Genomic DNA, 18,848 nt, shown 5'->3' with positions numbered 1-18,848 from the left:
TGAATTAGAGTCTCTTTCAACCCCTGTTCAGGAGCATGCATTTTATACACTGCCACTTCCTGAAAAGATTGTTACCAGGTCATATGCAAAGAAAATGAACATTCCTGTGCCTCTTCTGCATAGGCCAAAACCAATTCCCAAACCACGAACACATGTTCCTTGTCAGCAGACAGTGTCTGTTGCACCTACACACACTCCTCTTGTTAATGGCATTCAAAACAATGTGCCACCAGTATCTATACTTCCAAAAGCTCCACGTGTGCCCATTGTTACATCAACAGTGGCACCACCAGTGTCAGTGATTCCATTTGTTCTCCAACAGAATGACAAATCTCAATCATCAACCAAGGTTGCTGATGAACCTAGGCTCATTGATTCCGCTCTTCCTCCATCTTCTGTCGTTGAAGAGTATTCAGATGATATTTTAGATCTCCTGGTTAGACCCACACCATTGGTTCCAAGGATTGATAGCATGCATACCAAGCATGTCCCTGATCAGGCATCTCTGAATAAGGTATTGAAGATCATCAGACGCAAGGTGATTCGGGATTACAATCTCCCTATTGAGGCACAACAGCTTAGTACCGCACAACAGACATCTCCGTATTTTAAACCCATCTATGATTACTTAGTCCATGATATCTTGCCAGCAGATAAGAAAGCTGCTAGGGTCGTTAGCATCAAATCTGAGCAGTATCTGACTTTCAATGGCATTCTGTTCAGGATTTTCTTTCCCACCAATTCTGAGAATTTCTGTTTTCAATTAGCAGTTCCGGAAAAGTATATAGATACCATCATAGGCCAACATCATGGCTCAGGTTTGCTTCTGGGACACGGAGGATGTACCAGAACTTATCTCACCATTAGGAAAAATTTCTATTTTCCATCTATGTTCCAACGCATTGTCTCGTATATTCAATCATGTGATAGGTGTCAACAACTTAAGGGAAAGTCTGATACTATGCGGACATTTCATGAACGCATTCCAGCCAGTTTTGAACCATTCCAGACCATTAGTATGGATTTCAAATCCATGCCCACATCTCCATCAGGTTACCGTCATATGCTAGTGGTGACATGTGCCATGACCAGGTTTGTTGTGGCCGTCCCGCTAAAGACAATTGACGCCCCCACTGTTTGTGAAGCCCTTCTCCAGAAGGTGATTACTCTGTTTGGCGTCCCATCTGTAATTGTGTCAGATGCAGCAGCATCTCTCACCGGTCATCTTGTTGAATTACTGTGTGCGACACTTGGCATTCAACAGAAGCTTGTCTCTGTAGAAAACCATGGTAGTCTTATGGCTGAACGGCAAATCAAATCCATTGCCGACCTCATCAAAGCAAATCTCCTTGAGTATGGTGTTTCTTGGACTCAATTCGTGTCCACAGCAGTGTACACATACAATTCATTTTCAAGTGCTCACTTGGGAGGTTACTCTCCTTTCTATTTGCTCTTCTTGCGTGAACCAGCTGATTTGTCCACTTTGAATTTCAAACCATGTCTAGGTCTCTCACGGTCACATGCTGAGTATGTCCAACATCTGCGACAGAAATTTCAGAATGTGTCCAAATGTATGCTGCAGCTCCAAGAGCACCAGCAACTGTCTCAAAATGCCAAGATTGCTAACAAACTTCAGAAATCTCCCATCTATGCTGAAGGTCAGTTGGTTTATCTACATAAACCCAACACTACAGGGATGACGGCCAACACAAGAAAGTTTAAGACTCTTTGGGTTGGCCCATTTGTTATACACCAGGTTTTGGATAGGACACACTATATTATAGCAGATTTGAAGGGAAGGAATGGCATCTCTCACCGGTCATCTTGTTGAATTACTGTGTGCGACACTTGGCATTCAACAGAAGCTTGTCTCTGTAGAAAACCATGGTAGTCTTATGGCTGAACGGCAAATCAAATCCATTGCCGACCTCATCAAAGCAAATCTCCTTGAGTATGGTGTTTCTTGGACTCAATTCGTGTCCACAGCAGTGTACACATACAATTCATTTTCAAGTGCTCACTTGGGAGGTTACTCTCCTTTCTATTTGCTCTTCTTGCGTGAACCAGCTGATTTGTCCACTTTGAATTTCAAACCATGTCTAGGTCTCTCACGGTCACATGCTGAGTATGTCCAACATCTGCGACAGAAATTTCAGAATGTGTCCAAATGTATGCTGCAGCTCCAAGAGCACCAGCAACTGTCTCAAAATGCCAAGATTGCTAACAAACTTCAGAAATCTCCCATCTATGCTGAAGGTCAGTTGGTTTATCTACATAAACCCAACACTACAGGGATGACGGCCAACACAAGAAAGTTTAAGACTCTTTGGGTTGGCCCATTTGTTATACACCAGGTTTTGGATAGGACACACTATATTATAGCAGATTTGAAGGGAAACATCATTCCTGATATCTTCAATTTTGCAAGGTTGAAACCAGCATTTTTGAGGGCCACAGGTCAGAAAAATGTAGCCCATCTCCAGCAGTTGCAAAACTTGCTTCATAAGGCAGACAAGGCACAGGATGAGAAAGCTGTGCATGCTGCTTATGCTTTGGATTTCACTGATGAGACAGGTTCCGCTCATGAATCCACCACCTATAGAGGCGACATCTATGCCTCACAGGCTGAACTTTGTGATTTCAATATTCATTTGTCTCATGCCGAGGGTAACCATGGCATGATTGCTCCCTCTGTGTTGTCCACTAAGCAACAGGATGATTTGTCTCGGCTCACTTGGCAATCTCCCTCAGAGTTTGATTACACCACTTTGAAACGGGCGCGTTTCAAAAATGGATGCCTAGAACTCTTGCTCTCTGTGCCTTTTGGGCAGAAACAGTTTAGCTATTGGTGGTCACCTCAATTTGAACCACATGTTGTCAGCATTGTCCAGTTTGTGTTAAGTGCCAAGGATATAAGATGTACAGGGTGTCCCAACCCGTTAAAAATGTTCAAAGATAAGACCATTCATGATAAGTCACATATTTTGGCGAAAAGCCAAGAGAAAAGTGATTAGACGACAATTTATTGAGAATATGGTTTGTTTTTAAAACATCTCAAGTGGTTTCTTGTTGTCGTTGTTATGGTAATACCGGTAATGTCATTTGGTGTTTACAACAAGACGTTGCTATATTGCTTATCAAAACAAATCTTTACGAGAATAATTATTTCACCCTCATTGCTATTTTTATAAAAGCTAGTGAGTTGTTAGTTGGATAATTGTAGAAACATCTATTAGCTATAGATGTGATATTTTTTTCTACTTGTCTTCAATGAAGCTTTGTGCAACAGTAATCTGTCTATTGAACAGTTTTCCAGTTTGAGTATTTTATTATCAATACTCTATTTTATTGGATGTTTGTACGGCTACATGTTAGCAAAGCCAACTCTCATCAGTCTTGGGACTGATTTATTTTCGTGATGGGTTTCTGTCTCCAAGCAGTGCTTGTGGCAATTGCTGTTTCGAGACAGCTCACACAATAGTGTATGATTTAAGCAATTTGGATACTTTTGTGACAACAACATTTTTTTTTTCGTTGAGGTTTTGTAAATACGCGTGTCATCCAGAAGTTCTTCGAGTTAAACTTTATTTTCCACAGTTTTCAGATGCCTCGTCGACCGGTCCAGTCAGTTTCGCAATATTCCCAGCAGAGGTTTTGAAACTTCATTGTATCATTGCATATTTTAACATGCTGTTTAGCATGAGATTAATGATTCAATGTATAATTATATTGTAACCTTATGCTCATACTTTGTCATGAATGAAGTGGTCATTCATTAGTAAGTGGAACAAAATACATATATTGTAACTAAGTTCGGCCGCTGGCTGAACACTGTTGGGAACCCCGAACCATATGATGTAATTTAAGTTCATTCGCTGCATGAACACCTCGTTTAAAGCCTTATTATCATTGATTGTACCCCATTCAACAATACTATGTGTTAAGCCAAAGTCATATTCCTCTAACTGTTTTTAAAAAAAAAAAATATTTTAACTTCGTAAAATATTTTACCAGTTCCGCGGGATGTTGTATAGTAATTGTAAAACCTTTCTTATGAGTAGCACTGTAATGTGTAATTCTTGGAATTAAGTGTGCGAGATTATTGGAATTGGGTATCAGATAAGATACCTGTGAAAATTCCCACGGTCTACTTTTAATCCTCCATTCTCCCCAGCGTGATCAATTACGTCAGCATTGATGCGGCTCCTCATTGGATGGAGACGCATCAACGTTGCCCCCTGATTGGTGCAGACAAAGCTGCGCGTGAATACAAAACAGCTGTCCGCACGCTCTCGAGAGAGAGAGAGAGAGAGAGAGAGAGAGAGAGAGAGAGAAGAGAGCGATAGAGAGTTATTCCAGTCTCCCGAGTATTTTATAATCACGTGCACGAATCGTCATCCCGACGAACTATTTTATCAATTATGACTTTGGTGTGTATAATTTTGTGAAGCAGTGTTAGAATAAAGGATCCGGACGTTAGAAGGCAAATTCAGGACTTATTACGTTTGTAACCTGTGCAAATACAACACTACAACCGACACTAAAATATTACAAAAATAAGGCGCACAATAAAATATCAACAAGAGATCATATAAAAGAATCTTACCATGCTGTAAGGTCAAGGGTGAAGTCAATTAAAAATGCTCTGGCGCTTTTCAAGAGAAATATCTTGTTCAGCTACAGAGGGTAAAGGGTTGGTTTTCTGGATCTGCCAGGACTTACTAAAAACATCTGAACATCATTATTTATACCTAATTACACACACCCCTAATGGGTAAATAGCCTAGCCCAAATATCAGTACACAGCAGCATCAATACAAGATTATCAGACAGGGCCAAGGGCAGGGGCCTAGTAACCAGCTGCTAATCATGAAGATCATATAAGGGGTCAAACAGCTTAAAAGATAAAGATTATGAAACAATGGAAAGGGGCAATTAAGAAGGAAGGTGTTGAAACTTATAACGGTTAACGATCCTGGGTGTCTGGGTTCACCAGGGCTAGAGAAAAACACAGAAATAATAATTACAGATATAGTAAGCAATTCCTAATATTGTCACAACAATAACTGTCACAATTCCAATTTCACCATGCTAATGTTGAATTCAGAATTCATTTTACCACGGTGAATCCAAGATCTCTTTCGTCAGGGAGCTAGGCCCTTGTGCCTGGGGTATAGAAGAGACAGCCAGGTTGTCTCTGTCTTCACAAGCATGGTGAGATGATAGTTCAGTCTAAGGCGTGCATGTCGTTCAGAGCACAGTGAGATGTTAGGTCAGTCCAAGGCACCAGGCCCAGATAACTTTTTAATTAAGCTTACAGTAACCAGCCTATTCTAAGTGGCTGTTACTTTGCAAAAGTCATTTCTTAAGAACACAGTCATCCCTAGCAGATATACAACATAGGGCCACAGTATATGAATCTGTAGGAAATTTGAGTTTGTGGTTATGGCCCATGTATCATGACCATTTTTTCTAGGTACACATTTTTGTCCCAGCTATGGTTTAAGCTGCGGTTGTGTCATTGATAATAAACTATGTCTTTAAGGATAGGTATAGTCGGTTGAGACGGTACACATACCGTTGCTGGGTGGTTGAAATATCGGGTGCCATCATGTCAATAGCTCTCGGACTGACCTGTCTAAAAGATGGATATTGTCCCCCCATTAGGCTGGTGCCCAGCAGAGCACTCAAACTTATCAGTCTCCAAGATGGATTGTTCCCCCAATACACCTTCGCCCAGAGCTGGCACTGATCTGTCTTCAAGTCAGGGTGTTCCCCCGATACACCACCGCCCAAAGCCAGCACTGAAGCTTGTCTTCAGATTGGATTGTTCCGCCAGTTCACCATCGCCTAGAGCAAGCACTGATCTGTCTCCAAGTAGGTTTTTCCCCAAATAAACCATCACCCGAGCTAGCAGTGATCTATCCTCTAGTTGGTTGCCCCATGGATAAGTTATGAACACAATGAGATTTCATGCTTGGTGAACGAATTTTTAGAAGTGCTGCTCATGATTTGCTTCTAGGGTTAACTCTTACAAAGGAAAGAACTTCAATATGAATGCTGACACTTGACTTTATTGATGTAAATATTCTCCAACTGTGTAAATTCCAGGATTAAAAAACTATGGGTGTGAATCATTCAGATACAACGGCCAATCATGCCTTGATCCTATCACAAGAAAACTCTAATGTTTATATCATAACTTATGTCTGCAGAATGTCCTCAGTTGACAGATGTGAGTCGCCACAGCTCAGGGTAATAAGTAGTTTGATATATTTTGAATAGTATAGAATAGCAGTCCAGTTGTTCTCACAGTCCAGAATGGAGTGGCCAAATGTTCAGATGTAAAGGTTGTTGTCAGCAGCAGCATCCACTTCAGTCAGTTTGGCAAGTTTCTCTGCAGCTCTAGGGTTTTTCTGAAAGGAAAAAAATCTACTTAGAGACACTGAAATTGTACTGTCCTTGTCAATGAGAATTCAAAGAACACAACATATTATCTTTTTCAAAAGTTTCATGAGATAACTTGCTTTGCCTCTTTCCTCTTCGAGATGAATCTAGGACAGGTGTTAGATTTCTGAATGGGCAGCACAATTGGACTATGATCTTACCAGAAGTATATCTCTGAAAGGTGATATCCTCAGTAATGGTTTGAAGCTGTTGATTGTGATGGAATCCAAATAGAGTACATCTGTGTATGTGTGGTACAACACTGCGGGCAGGCTGTGACTTTGACAATATGTTAAAACTGAAAGAGAAAACAGATTTGAGTTTGAATTGTGGACTTTTGAGGCAAGTAATTGGATGTAAGTACATGATGCAGTCAAGTGATGCAGTTAAGCACATGGAAACTGCTCCTTGGATAATCTGCCTAAAGTGTAAACTGATTTCAATTCATCTTTACCATAATCATATAATCTAGGTAATCGCTGCCACTTTTACAATACTGATGAGTGTGCCCAATTGTACTTGTTTTCAAATCAAGTCCAATAAACTGATTTTAGAGAGGAGACTGTCAGGTTACAACTCACTTTGTGCTGGTAGTCCAGTGACAGTATTGGGCTGCTGAAGATAGCGACACACAGCTTTCCCACTGAAGGTAGACGTCTTCAGTGCAGTCAACATAGGAAAGGGCAGATCTGATGAAGGAATGTCACTCTTATATTCTGATGCATGGCTCGAGGATATGACTGTCACATGGGTTGATTTGTCAAGACTTGAAAATAGCTAAAAAACGAAAAAACTGTTATAGTGTACAACATACAATGCATCAAAGACGGAGCCACTTCCGATTTGGCTCACTGGTTTGTTATCTAAAATGGCAAACCTACCTGTGTAGTCCAAGAAAATGCTTGCTCTGGAGTCACAATGGTGTTGCATAAGCAAAGAAGCACATCTGATTTGTTCTTTAATCTATGGATATTGCATGTCCGATCTCGCAGTGAACGTTGGCATAAAGTATTTGATTCCCTGTTGCTCATGCCACTACATATTGTACCAATCACATCAGTGTTATTTTCCACTAAGTAGGTATTGGCAAAAGCTGAAAAAAGAAAAGGTAGGACAAGTTCAAAGGGGTTGCTCTGCAAGAAAAGACATTGAAAGGAAACATTGATCAAGATTCTGTGACAAAGAACAATTAAAGTGTTGCTTAACAGAGGATCTGACCTGAGGGTCATTAGATATGCACATTGAGTTCCTCCTGTCAACAAAATATGATTTGATAGAGGAGTTCTTCCAAGTTTTGAATTAATCTCTGGATGGTATTAAACTGATCCCTTCTTAAGATTGCACAACAACCTTCTCACCTGTTGCAGCTTTTCCAACAGCTATTATAATCGACGAACATTGGAGGGTCTGTTTTTCTTCAAAGATTCTTCTGGTTTCAGGTGACCATCTTAGACAAACATATTGTTCTCTGAAGAAGTAAGCAATATCATGACAAAGAAATTATTTTGGCTATAAACAGGCTACCAGAAAAGATGAGATCATCGACAAGGATTTGTGGAGGAAGAGCCTATGTGATGATTATGATAATTATTTTATTAAGTTGACATAAAACTAACTTTACGATTGCATACTTTACTTGAATACCAACTGTTCTGGTGTTGAAACTGACCAACAGCTTTGAACAGGTGGGTCTGTCTGCAACCTGCGTGTTAGTGTTATGTAATGTAATGATTTGTGTACATTGTCCTACAGTTCATGTACATTATGTACACAAAATGTACAGGATGATGCAGCTAAAATAGCAGACGAGTGAAAGTTCATTACATTTTGACCACTGTTTTCTCATGATCAAAAAGGAGACAGGGTACAAGTTTTACTTAAACCAGTTTTTCATTATTTCGTTTTTATCTTTCGCACGCACTGATGAGGTAGCAGGGCTGCATCATCGTCATCTTCGTCTTCAACCGCTCGAGAAAACACTGGCAAAACTTCTCCAAAGAAAGTGGCCATTTTGGATTTTGGCAGGGACTTGAAATTCTAAAGAAAATAAAATTTGACAAGGAATTACTCAATACAGACAACTTAGATAAAAAAAATTATTATTGAAATGAAATATCAGTATTTCTTTACGATACCACTACTTAGATATTACTATAAAAGCATATAACAAATTCTTTTTATAGCTGTCGACTTTGCCTGTTCCTGTGGATTTATGCAAGGGCAAGGTCATTGCAAAATCAAAACACAAAATATTTTCATTGCGACATAAAAAGTTCGCTCAAATATAACCGATTTCAAGGCATCAATATGTTAAATACGATGTCAAGTTGGTTAGGAGGGGGTGGTACGAAAAATAAAGATAAAGAAGAACCCGAAATTGACAGTTCTGATCCAAAAACCAGTTCAGAAAGTGCAGGAAAAGCCAGCACAACTGAACCAAAAAAAGATGAAGCCACACCACCACCACCAGCAGCTGACCCTGGGAATCCGGATTTGGCAGAAGGCCAGGATGGTGCTGACCCATTCCTTGGTGCCTCAGCAGATCTCCAAGAAGTCTCCAAACAAGCTTTGAATACCGCTAAAACATGGGGAAGTGAGTGTTTATTTTTTTAATAATATTCATTTTGACAGATGCCACTAGCAGTGGCACTGGTGCGGCATTGCCACTGTGAGTGGTGTGACTGCTGCTGAGGTGCCACTGCCTTGAGCTTGTCTGGCAGTGTAATGTTCGTATCAATTCAGGTGTGCAACCTTGTATTTTGGGCCGTGGAAGACATTCTCATCACAATCTAAGTCATCTCATCTTGCCTCTCAATATCATTATTATGCTAAAACTAAAAGACAATAATAAGTATTTGCTATTTCATTACTTTCAGGTTATCTCTTCAGCGTTGGGAAGACCGCTACAATGTCTGTAGCTCAGACTGCAATGCACCTAAAAGACAAAGTTGAAGAGAGCACAGTGAGTGAATGAAAAACATCCAGTAATGAATGGAAATAATAACAATTGAATACAATCACAAACCAAATAAACCATAGCCTTTCTTTACCCTTACATGTATGTATAGAAAGTCTTTGTGGATTTAACGAATATCACATAATCCCTATGCCCCACATGGTGTAAGGTTTGTAAGCTGTGGCTACCTTTGTATTGATATATTGTGTATTATAGGCCCTGCTGGTTTAGGAGATTTATATTAGGCGTTGATATTATGGGTCATGTTTTGGACATTCCGATTGTTAAGTTCACCCACCAGGTATTGTTGGTCTGTCTTGATGTTTCAACACAGACTTCACAATTCTTATGCACGCTTGACACTATATTGATATCTTGCCCACATGCCTTGAGGCAATTTTAGGAAAATTTTCAATTCATTAATGCTGTAGAAAGCTGAAAATTAGGACTAGGAGTGCTTGGTAACAAAGTGGTCTAAAATTGTTGTATTGTTCTCCTTTAGCCTATTATCAATGAGTTCACAAAGGAACAGAAGAAGTTTGTAGATGAGAATCGTGAGAAGAAGCGTCAAGCTGAAGCGGCTGTCCCTCCATGGGTTGGTTATAATGAAGAAGAGCAGATGAGGGATCAGATAATGGCTCTGTCATTGGTAAGTTGACCCTTGACTGGCTGATGAAAGTCATTACAACATTACTGTATGCTCTTGTCAGCCTCTATAGTTGTAGGTGTGCATGTCTCAGAGTCTGAAAAAAAAAGTCTTTGTGATCAATTTCTAGGTCTCACTAGTTTCCTCTGGTGTTACATGGACAAGTTACACTGTATTTTTCATGGGTTACCACATTGTATAAGACTTGAACTGTTGTCATTTCAGGACAAGAGGAACTTTCTTCGTAATCCTCCCTCTGGTGTCCCATTCCACTTTGATTTTGATGCCTCTTTCCCAGTTGCTTTGGCCACATTACAGGAGGATCCAAATCTGCAGAAAATGCGATTTGAACTTGTGCCAAAGGCGTAAGTAATTCTGCTTCATACGCGTTTTATCCTTCTTAACTGAATTATGACCAGCTCCAAATTTCAGTTGGAAAGAATTACAAGCTAAGTTAATTAGACCTTGGTTTATGTTTCTGCAGGATATTGTTGTCAATTCAGAACTTCATGATTTTGCTTCTGCTTGTTGATCAATGACTTTTTCATGCTCTTTTCCAGTGTAAGTGAAGAGCACTTTTGGAGGAATTACTTCTACCGCGTATCGCTAATTAAGCAGTCAACCCAGTTGACATCGTTAGCCCAGTCAACAGGTCAGTATCACATGTGCATGCAGAATCCTTCACCTCTATCCTGGTTGGTTTATAGCAATACAGCAAGCAATCAGAGTTTGTCCTGCTCTGCTGGCTTGGCTGCATCAACCTCCTTGGAATTAGATACTGATGTTGATTATAGTTACAATATGGTAAGCCAAATATCCATCTTATTATGTTGATAAGAATTAAAAATTTCCTTACTTGTTGTCTCTGAACCCAGCTTTTGTTCATTTGATAAGATTCTTTCTTCACATGTTCATTTTCTCACCTTAAAGGAAACACTGGTGAAAATGCCTCCTCAAAATCGAGCTCACGACGATCATCTTTAGAAAATGGAAATAAAGGTTTGTTGATTTATCAGTAAGCCGATACAATAAGGGTAGTTATGATATGTTGTCAAAAGTGGGGAGATGATTTGCAACTTGATTTGCTTTGTAAATGACCACTAGATGGCCTCATTTCATGCATTTAGGGAACAGATTCTTCGAAAAGATATAAAAAGTAATGTGAAGTCAGCTTCTAAATAGGTATCAAAGTAAAATATATAAGCAAGCCTCGCCAGGTTGGTTGTTAGAATGTCATTTCAAAATGCTTTCTAAGAATTTGGCCCTGGGTGTCGGGGGGGGGGGGGGGGGGGGGGGTAAAGACTGTCAAAGACTGTCAACTGTAAAGACTGTCAAAATTTGGGAAAATATCACAATTTGTTATTTGGTGCATGTTTGAAAGTTGAATGATATTCAGAATGTCTTTTCCTCCTGTTTGATCTGCTGTACTATGTTCTTTTTCAATCCTTGTTCTGTCTGTTGTGTGATTGTTGTGATGTGAATTGTGACTGTTTTGTCATGTTCATGTTTGATCAAGGTATTTGCTGCATTTCAAATGGTCAGCCCATGCATTGGTCTGTTATGTAAAACTTTTAAAAGGGGAGTTTGTTAATGACTTGATACTCGGAATCAAAGGGCTGAGCATGAATCTCAAACAGTCTATTAAGTGTTTTAAGTTTGATGCTTGTTATTTAATGTGCTTGACCTCTGTAATCCCTTCTCTCAATCATTTGTCAGATGTTTGCTTATTAACGGACTATGTTCAGTGTTATTGACAGGCACTGCACTATTGCGATGTTGGGCAGTAAACTTCAACTGGTCACACCGACACAAATCAATACAACTACAAGAGGCTCTCATGATAATACATTGTAGATTGTCTAATTGAATAACACAACAGTCCTCACAACTGAAGCTGCATCTTACTTGTCTGTTGTTTTTGAGGAAGTCTTTTTCAGAATGTACATGTCAACATGTACTGTTTAGCCAACTACTGTCATCTGGAAAAAAAGGTTGCCAGTCATTCCTCCAGATAGCTTCTTTTCTTTATTGATCCTGTCACATCAACCCCTCCCCTTCCTACTTTGTTTCATTTTGATTTCATTCCAATTCACTTCGGCATTGAAAATGATATTATTCGAGCAGTTCATTTTTGACACTTGTTGGGTTAAACTTCCATTTAAATATCAGAATACGTTTTTAAAATATTCTGTCTTTCATGGTATTTCTCTCTATAACCCTTTCGAATCTTTTAACTTTCATAATATGCCATAACGCCCTCTATTTTCAGGTGATAATTCATCTAATTCCTCTTCCGATTATGACAAACTTTCCGATATTCAGGAGACTCTATCCGCAAAATGCAAAGGTGACCAGTTTTCTATCGCCAAGTAATCAAGTGCTTAGTTTAGGGTGTGATTGTACATTCTATCTCAGTTTTCTTTTGATTTTAAACTTTGCTAAGTCTTATCCACATACCAGGTATCAGGTGTAGTCTTTCTTGCTATGAATGTGAAGTCAATTCAAAAAATACTTAGAGCGAACAGATATCTGGTGCAATTTTCTTGTGTTGTTTTGTTTGAATGAAAAATTGTGTTGTTTGTTGGATTTGGCTTGGCAAAATTTATCTCCAAACTCTTTGATTCCATACAATACTATTTGCTTCAATACTATAACTCAATGCCATACCACCGGAGTCTTAATGACTGTTTCCATGAGCATTTTCTAACATGATGATAAGCAGCATCAAGGATTAGACTATGGTTTTATCCTGCATACACACTTACAGTTCACTCACAGCGTTGAATTGTATTTCTATCTCGTAAATTGAAAACATTTCTTCAGCAGCTTCATGCTGGGTTTATGGTTTAAGATGCTTCACTTCGTTTTGCGTAAATTTTATGTTGATTCTTGATCTATGGTGGTTATCTATTTTGTTTATGCTTCTTCAATCCTAGCATGCTCTTGGCAAAGTCTTAGTGTGCATGAGATTCTGGGTCCAGCACTTTGGGATCCTAAAAAAACAATATCGGTATACATGCGCTCTTAGTCTTACTACTTACCCGACACTTGATAGTTTTAAAGACCAATACATAAATACATACGATTCAATGTCATATCCAAATGTCCTCATGCTTAAAAAGACTGTATGCTAGGTAATGCATGTTGGTTCATTCATCTTAAGTAATAAATGTAGTTCAGGTACTGTCCTGTGTCACTTTTAGCCGTATTCATGAACTGACTGAGGAGGCATGTATTCATTTATACGGTCATGCTGCAAGCCTCACTTTAGCATCGCTCATATTCATAAACATATGTATATATATGATCTCTCTAGGAATTGTTTTCTTCTGAATATTAGTGTGCAAGTTTTCAGATTTTGCATGCGTCATTTCCTTGTTGTGTTTGTCTTGTATCTGTCCTGTTCCTTGATATTTGAGTGATAATGAAACACTAGGTGGTTCCCAGGAAATTTAGCCACCCTGGCCAAATCACTGTGGTAAAGAAACATGGCAGGCATCCTGGGTAACATGTATCAGGATGTTTTCCAGACCTATTTCGTCCGAAAAAAGTGTTCCTCCTTCCTGGATTTCTCGGTATCCAAGGTAAATCTTGGAAAGTAACCCCTGCCATCTTCTCCATTCACCCACTTGAACACAGAACACAAAACACATTGAAAGGGCTAGCTTCCCCCCATTTTACTTTTGATCTTGTCAGCATGCTTAAGGACATTCTTCATTCATGCATGACTCTAACTATCTAATCGCATGATTCTTTCGAAGTGGTTTGTACAGATATCATTTAGAGAGTCACTTCGGTTTGCAATTGCTCTTTCTGCCAGGCTAGGCTTACATCAGATCTGACCAGAAGTAGCAGCTTCCTTGAATTTCGATGAGCTGGCTCACTTCTGAACCAGTCACCTTTGTGTTGGGTAGTAACACTGTGGCAGATCACTGGCATCCTTTGACTTTGGCAGTGAAAGAAAAGGAAGTGTTGGGGTTGTTCAAGTTCATGGCTGTAGTCAATTCGAAGTTGACGATTCTAGATTTGGCCTTGACCTTTGCTATTCTTATTCAGGTCCAACTAATGGAAAAGATGACGTCGACCACCAGGAGGAAATATCGCCAGGAAGTCCACCCGACCATGAATTCGTTAGTGACGCATTCCAAGATTCAAATATCGATGAAGAAGATCTGAGGAAGGAGATGCAGCAGCTTGGTATGAACGACAAGGAAAATGATGATAATACAGGTACTGAAATTGAGTTAAAATCTTCAACCAAAAAAATGTGCCAGGGTCAGTTAGGTTATCAAGGAAACAGCTTTGGTCTTCGCTAATATCAACTCTTAGGATTATTTGGACAACCATTCAACCAGTCAACTTAGAACTGATTTAGTTTCTGGAGCAGTTCACGGATGGTAATTGTCAGTTTACTGTACTGGGCTCAATCATACATGTATGTTGCCTATGTACTGAAAGATTGATTTCTTTATTGGCTCACAATATTGAGAGGGATAACTGGGAAGAGCTCTGGCTCGGGTAAGCACAGTAGGCCAATTGCAGGTTGGTATGTTTCAAATAACCCCCCCCCCCTTAATTACAGACAAAAGCAAGGCTTCAGCGGCTAAAGATACACCTAAATGTATGTCAGTCTTTGTAGAATTCGATGACCAGTTGTACTAAAAAAACTAATAATATAGAAAGTTAGTGTTTGACTGTAGTACTGTAGTACATTAACACAGACAGGACTGAGGGGCATATTTCAAATTCAGTGCTAACTTTAGGTCTTGATATTCTCATTTGGAGCTGAATGTCAAAGTTACATCACCGGCTCTACTACAGTTTAATGTATCGACTGATTTGCATGCTACAACGGTGAGTATGAACCTTGAGATGAATTCTGAAATCTGAACCCTCAGTCCAAAACTTTCAACTTTCAACACTAACAATAATGAATACATATAGTCCCAGGCTTTTCTTCTTTACCTCTTTGGCACTAGCACTATCTAATCTACTTGAGTTGACATTTGAGACAAAGGACCTTGCTCTGTACACTGTAACAGTCACACCCCTCACTTATTTGAAATCCTATAGCTATGAACCTTCCTTTCTTAAACTCACTTGGAAATTATCTTGGAAATCACTATACCAATGTACAAGGACAAGAAAATGTCCTTATTGCTATGTTCAAGGATTAGAATCTGTAAATAGGCATCCTACTGATAGTGATATTGGTAGGTTATCTCAAGTATTAATATAGGCAAAAATATCTAAGTGAGCCTTGTATATTTTTGGTATAAGCTTGTAGTCGAATTTTTGTGATACTGTACGCTTGGTTAGAGTGCAATATTTTAGGCAACTGTCAGTTGTGGGGTGACACTCTCACTGAGTGTTAAATTATGCAGGGTCTGTATTTACCACCATCTCCCAGGAAATATCCCTAACTAGCAAGAGTACTTTAAAATCCCAGATTGGCAACTGCTACATTTGTTAGTTACCCATTCAGAGAAATTTGTAAAAAGGCATCTCTGTGAATATTATACAAAGAATTTGAGAAATGTTTGAACCAGTTATGAAACACTCAATTTAAATTGCAGTGTCCTTAGTTACAGGTCACAAACTTTTCTGATCCTAAGAACATTTTGTCTTGTTATATTTCAGATGATATACCAGAATGGGAAAAAGAATTGCAACAAGAATTACAAGAATACGAGGTGGTCGATGACGGATTGGGAGACGATGATATTGAAAACGAGATTCTGAAGCAGCTTGAGCAGGAGGCAGTCGAGCAATCCTAAGTCTGATAATGTCTGACATTACAATTGGAAACTGACACAAGGCATTGCTAATGGTGATATGTATTCAGATCTAATGCGACATAGGTTTTAAAACCAATTGTTAGCGATAGATACGGTTTTGCTGTATCTGTAAAAAGATATCGGACTAGAACTTGCTGATATTCCATGATTGTTGGGTCATCCATTCAGTATGGGGTAGTTAGGGGTGAGAGGTAAGTGTGGGAGAAGGCAAATGTACCAACGCATACATTTTAGCCAGTCTTGAGATGTCAAAGTGTTTCTGTACCAATTACTTGGTGGATGATCCTTCCTGATATCAGTTGATGTTCTTTGTTGACGAAGAGGTTGTTGCTAGTTCTGGTCACATACCAGCACCTTGCACTGCTAAAAAAGACTATAAACAAAATGTGATAGAATGTCACTTCTCCTGCATGGAGATCTGAGAATTATTACTGGGACGCCATTTTCTGGCGGTTGTGGTGGAGCATTCACAGTCTGAACATCTGAATCCTGATTTTCAGTCTAGTCTAGTTTATTGGTTTGGGATGAGGATTTCTTTCACTTAGCTGGCAACTAACTTGGTGTTGTTTGTGGAATAGCGATCTTAATTGGGGAAGATAGTAATGAATTTAAATCCCTTGGTGCCATGACTGTTCTATGACCAAAGTTCCTTATATGTGATACATGATGATAATTTCCACAGCTTATCTCTGGTGCAATGAATATAAATTGTATCTCTGGTGCAATGAATATAAATTGTATCAGAATATAAGTTGCATTGCAGATTAGAGTATGGTTTAGACTCATTGCATCTACTATACGGTTTATTAGCCTGTAGTAGAACAGTTTACCCGTGTGTTACAAAAAAGGTAGCCTGAAGTTGGACCTGGTGTATGTAAGTTAGGCAGTGATACTGGGGTATTTGAAGTGAAATTGTCTTGTTATCAGAAATATGTAAGGACATACTTTGGCATAATATGTTGTCTAAAGTACAAAAATATCCCAAAATGTATATGAGAATTGTTTTAAAACCTCTGACTTGTAATATGATATGGGTTATGGCAATAGTGATCTATCTGGATGTTCCGTACAATTTGTAAATAGTCATGTCTTCAAAGTATTTATCGTCTGATGGATTGCTGATATCCGGGGTCTCGTTTGATTATATCTGGTTACTTGTACTGTAAGCCAAATTATTTATTTCTATCCTTACCTCTCAAGGTCCTTCATAAAATCTATGATAGACAAGTTGTTTTATTTCTGACTGTGGGCAGAAATCTGTAACTGAACAACTGAAAGTCTAAATTTATCGTAGAAGGAGGTATAAAAACTAACATGTGTTTGTTGTAAAATTGAGAATCATGTAACCAGTGTACTTCTCAAATAAAGTGCCGACAGGTCCTTGAGTTGTGGTTTTCATATTAGTTTGAGTAGAAAAGATGTGTCTTGTAAAAATGTATATATTAATATGCGACAGTCATATCAATACCAATGGTACCTGGTATAAATTCTATAAGATAGGCTAACCAGAATAAAAGAAAAACTAGTTAAAAAATAGTTTCTATCATATATTTCTCTGTCAAAATATCTGATGGTGAAAAGGAATATTTTGTAGAATGTCACCTTGGTAACTCTTTTCATTTGGGATAGGACTTTCAGCACACTGTATGACGGCTATGTCAAAGGATAATCTTTCTCGACAGTAAGGGCAACTTCGATATAGTGTTCTTTCATAGAATGTAAATCAAGAATATCTAAAATCCTCTTGCTGCCAGGGAACCAATATGCACAGACTTTCCATTGTTTATTGTAGCAAGTCTTGTATATAATCTATACTTGACAGCATATTTGATGCATCAGCCTGGAGTTCAGGAACTTGGCACAATAAACGTGTTTGCCATGTGATAGACTTCACCTTCTGAACATACATGTAGGACCTCGGCAGTTAGAGGGGCGTTGGTGGTGCTAAATATTTTGTTAAATTCATGTTTCATAAATTTCTACATGGAGTAGCATGGAGTAGAGGCCATCATCTTATTTGCTCAAAATACCTGTCACCAAGGAGTTGAGGAAAAGCTGTTGCTAGACCTCTGGAACAATAAAATGGTGGCTCTTGAGGATGAGATGGCTTTATGTTCTGGCACTCTTTTGTTAGACTTGTTGGAAAGATTGATTATATAGGTGAGGGGCAATGGAAGAAGTGAATGGATGATTACTTATCAGTGATTTGAATATCCTTGAGCTCACCTTGTTGTCTGTTACTTATTCACTGTAAATATATACCCAAATATTGCATACCGATAATGTCCCATAATTTCTGAAGCCTCCCAACACAAAGAGTATAAATGATTGAGGCCTTTTGTATTAAAAAACTAACTTTCTCATTGTTCTATCAAGGGTCAACTCTCATGTTGAGATGACCAGAATGACACAGCTAATAATTGTGCTTGATACAGTAAGGTCACAGCACAGGTTCTGGGCTCTAATAATCCTTGTTGACTAAATGTACAGTGTGCCACTTTCTGTAACCAAAGTTGTACTAGTTGCTAATGTAAATAAAATATGTACAAATGATACTCTAAAAATATCTTATATTCTTATCTTCAAAGCCCTGTTGCATTGTCTCCTCCAAGATCAGATTGGGAAGCTAAGACAGGTCTGATTTAGCAGCTAGAGATATGTAAATCCTATATCCCGAAAGCATGACCAATGAAAGAAGAGCAACAGTGTTATATCGTGTCTAGTCGAAGCTATTCTGATCTACTTGGCTCTGGGTGTAACAGCGTTTGTTATCTCGCCAGGTCTGGTTGTGATAGTATCTGCAATCTCCTCGGGTCTGGTTGTGGCAATAATAAATAAAATACTATATTTTTTCCCGGAAATTATATTCTAGGACATGGGGGATTTCAAACTTCTATTCTACACTGGTGAAGAAGTAGAAAATGTCCTTTGGTAAAGTGTCCTGCCATATTGTATTCACAGACACAGTCTGATGGGTACGGTGTACCCCCATTTCGCCTAC

The 18,848-nt window shown here is 38.9% G+C and overlaps 2 protein-coding genes across 4 annotated transcripts; one reads left to right on the top strand and one right to left on the bottom strand.

The window, feature by feature from the left end:
- Positions 1 to 6,054: 6,054 nt before the first annotated feature.
- Positions 6,055 to 8,479, bottom strand: LOC135488259 (proteasome assembly chaperone 1-like). Its single transcript, XM_064772794.1, has 6 exons — positions 8,369 to 8,479; positions 7,806 to 7,915; positions 7,329 to 7,540; positions 7,029 to 7,224; positions 6,609 to 6,745; positions 6,055 to 6,416 (listed from the first exon to the last, which is right to left on the bottom strand). The coding sequence occupies exons 1-6, from the start codon at positions 8,455 to 8,457 to the stop codon at positions 6,339 to 6,341; spliced, it is 822 nt and encodes a 273-aa protein (XP_064628864.1). The 5' UTR covers positions 8,458 to 8,479; the 3' UTR covers positions 6,055 to 6,338.
- Positions 8,480 to 8,661: 182 nt separating this feature from the next.
- On the top strand, positions 8,662 to 18,411 carry LOC135487678 (synapse-associated protein 1-like). Of its 3 annotated transcripts, XM_064771715.1 has the most exons (10): positions 8,662 to 9,040; positions 9,324 to 9,409; positions 9,906 to 10,052; positions 10,275 to 10,414; positions 10,610 to 10,701; positions 10,980 to 11,048; positions 12,319 to 12,396; positions 14,106 to 14,279; positions 14,632 to 14,670; positions 15,690 to 18,411. In XM_064771715.1, exons 1-10 carry the CDS (start codon positions 8,755 to 8,757, stop codon positions 15,824 to 15,826), a joined length of 1,248 nt encoding a protein of 415 aa, XP_064627785.1. In that variant the 5' UTR covers positions 8,662 to 8,754; the 3' UTR covers positions 15,827 to 18,411. The 3 variants fall into 3 exon arrangements, with proteins under 3 accessions (XP_064627785.1, XP_064627787.1, XP_064627786.1); XM_064771717.1 differs by lacking the exon at positions 12,319 to 12,396; XM_064771716.1 differs by lacking the exon at positions 14,632 to 14,670.
- The last annotated feature ends 437 nt before the right edge of the window (positions 18,412 to 18,848 follow it).

Source organism: Lineus longissimus, chromosome 5, assembly GCF_910592395.1.
Source record: "Lineus longissimus chromosome 5, tnLinLong1.2, whole genome shotgun sequence".
NCBI classification, from domain to species: domain Eukaryota; kingdom Metazoa; phylum Nemertea; class Pilidiophora; order Heteronemertea; family Lineidae; genus Lineus; species Lineus longissimus.
Note: the sequence above shows the minus strand (reverse complement) of the source record. Positions and strands in the feature narration are given on the sequence as shown.

Bases quoted from the DNA above. Each gene is read 5' to 3' on its own strand.
- LOC135488259 (XM_064772794.1), bottom strand. From the start codon at position 8,457: ATGGCCACTTTCTTTGGAGAAGTTTTGCCAGTGTTTTCTCGAGCGGTT. The intron at 7,225-7,328 runs GTAGGTTTGCCA...TTCGTTTTTTAG, and splicing joins CATTTTCTTGGACTACACAG to CTATTTTCAAGTCTTGACAA. The intron at 6,417-6,608 runs GTAAGATCATAG...TTTTCCTTTCAG, and splicing joins CTTTCAGAGATATACTTCTG to AAAAACCCTAGAGCTGCAGA.
- LOC135487678 (XM_064771715.1), top strand. From the start codon at position 8,755: ATGTTAAATACGATGTCAAGTTGGTTAGGAGGGGGTGGTACGAAAAAT. The intron at 9,041-9,323 runs GTGAGTGTTTAT...CATTACTTTCAG, and splicing joins TACCGCTAAAACATGGGGAA to GTTATCTCTTCAGCGTTGGG. The intron at 9,410-9,905 runs GTGAGTGAATGA...GTTCTCCTTTAG, and splicing joins ACAAAGTTGAAGAGAGCACA to CCTATTATCAATGAGTTCAC.